This window comes from Carassius gibelio, chromosome B16 (assembly GCF_023724105.1).
Source record: "Carassius gibelio isolate Cgi1373 ecotype wild population from Czech Republic chromosome B16, carGib1.2-hapl.c, whole genome shotgun sequence".
NCBI lineage: Eukaryota > Metazoa > Chordata > Actinopteri > Cypriniformes > Cyprinidae > Carassius > Carassius gibelio.
Window position 1 is genome coordinate 11,350,577 of NC_068411.1, and position 8,281 is coordinate 11,358,857.

General features: G+C 35.3%; 1 protein-coding gene across 3 annotated transcripts in view; it reads left to right on the forward strand.

Moving 5' to 3' along the window:
- LOC127974920 (serine/threonine-protein kinase ULK4-like) overlaps positions 1 to 8,170 on the forward strand; it is a 62,964-nt gene extending 54,794 nt beyond the window's left edge. For 2 of the 3 annotated variants that reach the window (XM_052578511.1, XM_052578512.1), the window contains exons 5-6: positions 5,040 to 5,105; positions 7,991 to 8,170. In XM_052578511.1, coding sequence (XP_052434471.1) covers positions 5,040 to 5,105 — 66 coding nt within the window. In that variant the 3' untranslated portion in view covers positions 7,991 to 8,170. Of the gene's footprint in view, positions 1 to 5,039; positions 5,938 to 7,990 lie in introns of those variants that run through there. The other variant, XM_052578513.1, reaches the window with a different exon arrangement.
- The last annotated feature ends 111 nt before the right edge of the window (positions 8,171 to 8,281 follow it).

Consider the following 8,281-nt stretch of genomic DNA (forward strand, 5'->3'; position numbering starts at 1 on the left):
TTTGAAATCATTTTAAACATGAAAATAAAATTGTCGAAATGTGAAATTAAAACCACCAGTAAGTGACAGGAAGTGAATGTTAAAGTGAGTCAATAGAGTGAGTCATTGTAATTCAACCGATTCATTCAAAAAGATTATTCATTCAATAATAAACTTTATTTTCAGACCCAGAGGGATCCATAGTACAATACAAAACACATACGTAGAAAAAAATTAAAATAAGTGAACACAGTTGCAAAGAGACGCAAAACTATTTTCATTAGCGAAACTGAGCAAAAACAAGCAATATTAGGTATAAAAGTAATTTATTTCTTTATTGAACTTGTGTAAAATTATTATTTAATGTTTTCATGCATCTGCAGAAAAACGGTACTATTTGTGTGATATAGATTGTTAACTATGCCTACATTACATTATATAAATATAAAAAGCATACAGAAGCACTTTTGCCATCTACAATTTAGAATGCCAGGAATTTTGAGTTTTAATAGACGAATAAATCAATGTGTGTGCACTCTGTGTATGATTTGGCGATATAACCTATTTAATAAAGTCAGATTGGATATTATTAGAACAACACTTACCATATTATCACAGACAATGCTGAATATTGCACACCCCAGACTCAACTTGAGTGGAAAATGAAATCATCCGTGGTTGTGATTAACAAGTGGTTCACTTGTTTGCACGTGAGCAAATGTGTTTTTATGAGACTTAACTTGCAAACGCCAGACCACTGATTCGTCAAACCTGCTTCCCTGCAGTCTTTGTTCTTCGACTATTATGTAGTAAGTAATGAATATCTTTAGGGGAAATGTATCGGAGTAAAAGTATACATTTTAATTAGGAAATGTAGTTGTTAATTGTAATCTTGTTATGCTCTTTAAGTTGTAATTGTGTTTCATTGTAAGGACCCCCTCGAAAACGAGATGATACATCTCAAGGGGTTAATCTTAATAAATTCTAATAGTGGAGTAAAAGTTGGCTGAAATATAAAAACTCAAGTAAAGTACAGATACTCTAAAAGCATACTTAAGTATTGTAACAAAGAATTTTTACTTTGTTACATTACACCACTGCACATCATTAGTTGTTAGTGTGTAACTAGTGTTGTTGTATTGCTTAAATATAACAATTTGTAATAACCCAATAAAATAAAAAACAATTAAGTTATAAAATAGGAAGAAAATGGCAGTTAAGACTTTTTTTTAAGAATTTTTTTTTTTTTTTATCCGGCAACAGGTGTTAATGTAAGTAAGACTCTAAATGTATTGCCACATGTATAAGTAAATTCATGACTGAATGAATGATTCTTTTGTAATATTGTTCAAATAAATATACACTTATACTTATCCCTCTGTCAAGCCCCTTGGAAGAGCTGCATCTGTCACTTACCAACAGTATGTTTGCGAACCATGTGATTTTTTTTAGCATAAATTTGGATACGTCCATTTTAAATGGGTGAATAGGTAGTGCCTTGCGTACTGGGGAGGAAGGAAATGAACTAAGGATAAAATGACTTGTTCAGCCGGGTACATAACTCTGTTGCCTAGTAACGGGTGCATATTAAGGTGGGCAGGCGGGCTGGGGTGATGACATCAGAGATAAAGAGCACAAGCGTGTGTGTTCTCGCACAAGACATCAGAGTCTTCAGAAACGTGAAGATCCCACCACCCTTCTTATTACAGACCCCTCCTCATACTCAGGGGTATAACCCTATTTCTTTATCAAGATTGTCTTTGAAATCTAGAAAAATGAATCAGAAGATTTGTCCCTTAGTGTCACAGGAGTTTTTCCAGATAGCATTCGTTTTTCAGACAGTGCTTTTGTGCAAAAGCTGTCAACCTGGTGTGTTTTGCCCGGTTGTGTTGGAAGTAAAGGGAGCATTTTCTGAATGTGCCGTCACAATCTGTGGACTCCTTGCTTAGATGTGGCTCAGCATGAAAGAGTGTGAGACATAAACACAGAATAAGACAAACTTCTGAAGTGTCAGGTGATCCCAGTCTGTTCTGGACTTTGGCGTAGTGTCTGAACATGATAGTTCTGTTTCAGCTCTGTGTGCTTCTGTATAGTAACTTCATTGCAGCTTGTTGCCTGCATACAGTTTTTAAAATGACCTTTTTACTATATCTGCCAATGAACTGATACATTTTTCCCCTTATACTTTTAATATTAGTTGGTAAATATTTAGAAATAGTTTTCATTTAAAGAGGTCTTACAACCATGCTAAAAAGAACATTATTTTGTGTATTTGGTGTAATGAAATGTTTTTATGCAGTTTAAGAAAAAAAAAAAAAAACTTTTCTATATAATGTACATTATTGTTGCTCCTCTATGTCCTGCCTTTTTGAAATGCATCGATTTTTACAAAGCTTATCGGTCTGAAAAGAAAAGTTGTGCATTGATTGGCCAGCTATCCAGTGCGTTGTAATTGGCTGAATACCTAAAGCATGTGACGGAAATGTTACACCCCTTACCATACTGTGATTCCGTCTTTCCCGCCCATTACAAACTAGGCATTTATTGCATTCAATGGGGACATAATCATGGATAATAATGACTTATACTGTCTTTTTACACGTTGCATTGCATATCGCGCTGCATAGACATAAAACAATGTCTGTATTTGTGAACGGAGAAACGACAAACAAGTGCTTACACTGCTCAAAACTCACGTTTGAATCAACAGTGGCAAATTCTTTAAATATAAAAAACGTACTTATAGGCTTTGAGTCAAGAAGCGCCAGAAAGTCCTTGCAAAGTGGGAGCTGCCTCACTTTATAGAACAACTTTTGAACACAGACACATTGTAGGCTACTCTCCTCATGCTCCATAAAAAGCACTGTACACGTCTGAATATTTAGGTTCTGGGACAGTGTTGTAAATACAACTTAACCACTGATTTCTAGTTGTGTCCTCTTTTGGAAGGCCAAAAAAAGTAGCTTCTCTTTCACAACTAAACACACAGCATCTCCTCAACATGGAGGCGGTGGCAACAGTAAAAGTTACGCCGCCTTTCTTTGCGTGAACATTTGGACAGTGTTATGCAAATTTTCCCACATCATGACGTAGATGTGGGGGCATGTTAGAACAAGGCATTTTAGGAAGGCGTGGTTGACACTTAACTTTGTTTTTTTTTTTTTTATCTCTTTGGATTGAGACTTTTAGTCTTTGCAACTTTACAGATCTTCATTATGCACCGAGAGCTCAATAGAGAAATACAAACTTGAAATCGCATCATATGACCCCTTTAAAACAACCAAAATGCCATTTGGTCATATTCCACAAACAAGTCAAGCTACTCTAGAAAAAGTAGTTTAAGCTTTTTAAGAGAACTACATTTTCATTTATTAAATATGACATCATATAACATGAAATCAGAGCCGTTCTTATCTTGTATAAAATTGTTAGGATTTAAATTAGAACAGCAGCCTCAGCTGAACACATTCATTTACACGTAAAATGCAGAAAAGCACCCTGATTATTTAACTGAACTGTGATTTTAAATTGATAAATTTAAGACTTAGTTCCCACCAAAAATGTACATTTTGGCAAGATTAACTTAGTCACACCAAACATTTTCGTTCATCTTCAAAACAGTGAAGATATTTTTTGATTTCTGTCCCTCCAAAGAAAGTCCGTGCAACCAAAACTTTTACGCTCCAAAAACCTCATAATGACATTGTAAAAGTAATTCATATAAATCAAGCATTTATATCCAAGAGTTCAGAAGAAACATGATCAATTTTTTATAATTTTCAAATTTAGTCTATGCTTTTATTCACAAAAAAACTTTGATACATTGAGCACATCAAATATGGTAAACTCAAACTGAAGCTCGAACTTGATTGACAAGCAAGAACCATTTTGTTCTCACATCAAGCTACAGTTGAACTCCAGTTAACATTTTTGATAAACTATTCCATTCATATGGATTTCTTTCATTATCTATTTCTTAACTTTTAGTTTTAATGGACATTCAATGGGTGAAATTCTCCACAGGAGTTTATTGGAGTGGTACTGAGTGATGACTCTGTTTATTTATTAATTTATCCCTACACTGTGTATCCCTGACCTGTTTTTTTATTTAATTTATTTGTATATTGAGTGATAGCATTGCTTCAGGTGTGTATTTCATAAATCTATGTTAAAAAATATATATATATAAAACATTATATATATATTCTAAACAAATCGCAAAAGTAAATGTTAAAATTAATTAGACTTCCCAAAATTACCCAGAGGGAGTTTTTCTTATTTATACATTTATTGTTTTCTTATTATTGAAAAGAGCTGCTTTATATTTTTGTGGAATAATTTTGTTGTACAGTTTTTCAGCAGTCTTTGATAATAGAACGTACAAAAACAGCTTTTATTTAAAATATAATGTTTTTAACATTATAAATGTTGTAACTTTCATTATTTATTCATGATTCCAAACTTGGCTGTGTGTGTACGTTCTTGTATTTAACAAAGTTTTATGGACTAGCGATTTTCCTGATGACTGTTATTAGTCACCTTTTTCACACACAGTATATATTTTTACTTTCAAAAGATGGCAGGTAGATTTGTAGCAGTACGTGAGTTACGAAGGAAAAAGTTACAAACGGCCTTCCCAATTTCACAGCGTGTGTTGTACATCTGCCAGCATGAGGAGCAGGATTCACAGAGAGCTCTTAAATAGATGAAGTGTCTGTCCTGTGCTGTTCATCAGAGGGGGCTTTCACTGACCCTCATTCACTCAGATGAAGCATCTCATCTGTGAGACGCCATCGAGATGACATTGTAATGGGCTCTGTCACGCTGAAGTGCGGAGAGCCGCTAATTCTAAAAACAGACACGTCAAATCAGCAGCAAAGTACTCGAGTGTCGTACGGGTTACCATTCATGCTATTTTCAGCCTGTTATGATAGAGCCGAGCTCGTGGAGTGCGTTAAAGTGACTAAATAGGTTTCACGCTGCTTCTGGTTGACATCGTACGAAAGTGTGTCGTCTGCGAGCATGTTTCCTAAGGTACATTTCATCTTCTTCCCGTACAGATGAGTGCGGTTGGCAGCTCCTGTTGGGGTTCTTCACGTGCTGCTGAAACTGGCGCTGCCTACTAGGTGAGTTAATGGACACGGGGTCCTCATCCAGCACCGCATGGGCCCCCGGTTGAGTCTCTTAGTGCGACCCTCATATTTGATCCATTCATGTCGCCAGCTGAGGCGTAGGCCTCTGTTGAGAGCTTCCTCGAGCACAGGCCTCACCCTCAGATTGATACAGGCCTATTGTGGCTGCCTGTGGGGGCAGGACCCCCCTCTTCTTCCTTCTGCTGAAATGAGAAGGAATCCCTTTGAAGTTGCCGAGTCAAACTCGGGAGGCAAAGCTACAGCAATATTAGGTTCTTGGCAAAGCAGAGACGAATTATTGAAAACAATGCATAACTGAATGATGAGCTTTCCACTCCGGAGGCCCTTTGAATAAAGTTTTAAGAGTATTCCAGCTGCGATTTAAGATATGCTCAAGCAACATTTTTAGTTACTTCAAAAAATTATTTCCACTTTCCTCAAGTGTAATTTATATACACAGTGCTTTTCAAAATATTATATAATATACAATATTCAAAGCCGAATGCATGGCCTTTCAAAGTATACTTTGATAGAATATGTGGTTGATGTATGCACATAAAGTTTATCAGCTAGAGTTTTATTAATGTGAGCCAAAATCATCACAATTAAAAGAACCAAAGACTTAAACTACTTCAGTCTGTGTGCATTGAATTTATTTAATACACGAGTTTCACAATTTGAGTTGAATTACTGAAATAAACTTTTCCACGACATTCTAATTTATTGAGATGCACCTCTACGAACAAAAGTGAATGTGACAAAAATGCAATTGCAAGCATCCTTTCATCTTTGACCTCTTTCATTGTGTTTTCACAAGATTCGTACCTAAAGATTCTGCATACTAAGTCCAATTCTGTGCTGGCTGTGCTACCAAGCAAGCTTGTGATGTCCGAAAGCAAAACATGGAGCTGTAATCATAACAGCGTAAGAAAACGATTTCAAGTGCTCACCGTTTTACTGCCTCGAGTGTTAATTTATGTTGGAATCTGCAGTGATGTGTACTTATTGATAGGTTATTTCGCGTGTTGCGGAAAAATTCCCACAGGTAAGTTTTTGTCATGAGATCAGTTCCGTCCATATATTAAAAGCCCAATTCTCCAAAACAGTAATGCATTCACATATAAACACTAATCAGTGCACATAAATAGAGCATGTTAAATATAAATGGAAGCTTAGACGCACAAGAACCAGTGAAGATTGTTCTTGCACGTCAAGTACATTTGAGCTTCTGTTTACCATGTTTGATATGCTCTGTTTATGCATTGATCAATATTTATATGTGAATAAAAGCCTAAATTAAATCGGCTCATTGTGTAAAGTGATTGTGTCACTCCTCAACATACTTTTTTTACACAGCTTGATTCATTTGGATTATTATTTTGTCTTTATGAACCAGAACCAGCACTTTCATTGGAGAGACAGAAATCTCTCAGGTTTTTTATTTGCATTTCTATAGGCTTAATTTTTGGGTAAACTAACACTTTAACTTGTATTAAACCATTTAATGTACATGCAGATGAAGTTGGATATGATATAATAGTCTTTTTAACCCCAGTTTAAGGCCATTTAACCCTAGTTACACATAGGTCAGGTATTAATATATATATATATATATATATATATATATATATATATATATATATACATACATACAAAAAGCAGCATATAAATGCTTGAAGAAACAGGGTTTTAATAAATAAATAAATATATATAATAAATCCACAATACATTGCAATCTTGCATTCTGATCTGGTCTGATCATCCACTCAATTTGCAATGGAACTGTTTGTTTTCAAAAAACATTATCTTTTCTTAACATTATGCTCGTAAAATGTGCCGAGTGGGTTTCATGTCGTAGAGCAATACATTTATATACAATTATAAATCTCTGCAGCGTTAGTTTCAACCGAATTCTGTCTTGCTAATTTGTTTTCTTGCTTGAGGGTATATCGGACAGACAATGATAAATACACCTCAGAAAAATCTATCTACTTGATTTTTAAATAATTAATGTGCAGTAGATGGACTTAAAGGAATTGAATTAGCTTAGGTTCAGGTTACCTCTCAATTTTAATTTGGAGAAATATTTAAAGTTTTTAAATTAGTAATTAATTTAGGGTGAAATTCACAGTGTTTGCATTAATAATGTATGTGGACACAGCACTGTTATCTTATTTAAGCAGGTCTGTACTTGGCACTGCTCTCTAATTACCATATTTATGAAGTAAACAACCACTGTGAATAACTTTTGGCTATAAGCTAATGCACTACATGTATAATACATTTAAATGATCTAGTTCAATTCTGGGACAAAAACGCTCCCATCTCATATACAGGTTAAAAGTATCAATTTCCAAGCATAAGCTGATGTGCTTCTTTATGATGTCCTTCAGCTAACGGTCAGTCCACGCTAGAAGACTGGAGATTGTTGCCTTGCATGTTTTACCAGCTTAAAAATGCTTTTTCAGTCACAGCGAAGTTCATTTTTTTATGTCAAAAAACAACATGGAGGATACGGATTTGTGCAGAGCTGAAAACATGGATGGGAGTGTGCTTGGGGAACAGCTTGATGTTTATTTTGCTTCTGCGTCACTTTTGTAACATTATAAATGTTTTAACCGTGTCGTTCATCAGGACAGTGTAACACACCTGACATCATTTGCAGCATCTCACAAGTGTCCACACCAGATAAGCCACTGTGACGGACAAGGGCTTCTGGTTACCAACAAGCTTGAGACTTGCACTGTTTACTTGTCACAAGTGAATGGATTTTTAACACAAGTTATTGACCACTGAACTGATGAAGTCATTTGTTTCTGTTTTGGAACACAAAAACTCACGTGGAGCATTCAAACCAGTTTTCTTTCTCTTTTTTCCAGGTCTCAATCCGACATGGCAGTGGAATCACTAGCTGCAGAGATTCTGAAGGGCTTCGGGTTCCAGGCTGAACTCGGAGCCACAGAACAGAGTTTCACACCTGGTATTTAATATGTATGTGTATATGTATGTTTGTGTGTACTCATTTTGTATCTGTTACTGTGATTTATAAGTTGCATTTTGCAAGACTATTGAACTCTTGTGACAGTAAAACGTACTCCAGAATGATTGCTTTACTTAAGCTAATTTAAAATTAGCACATTTGGTGTATTCCATGAAGAAAAATGTCCACA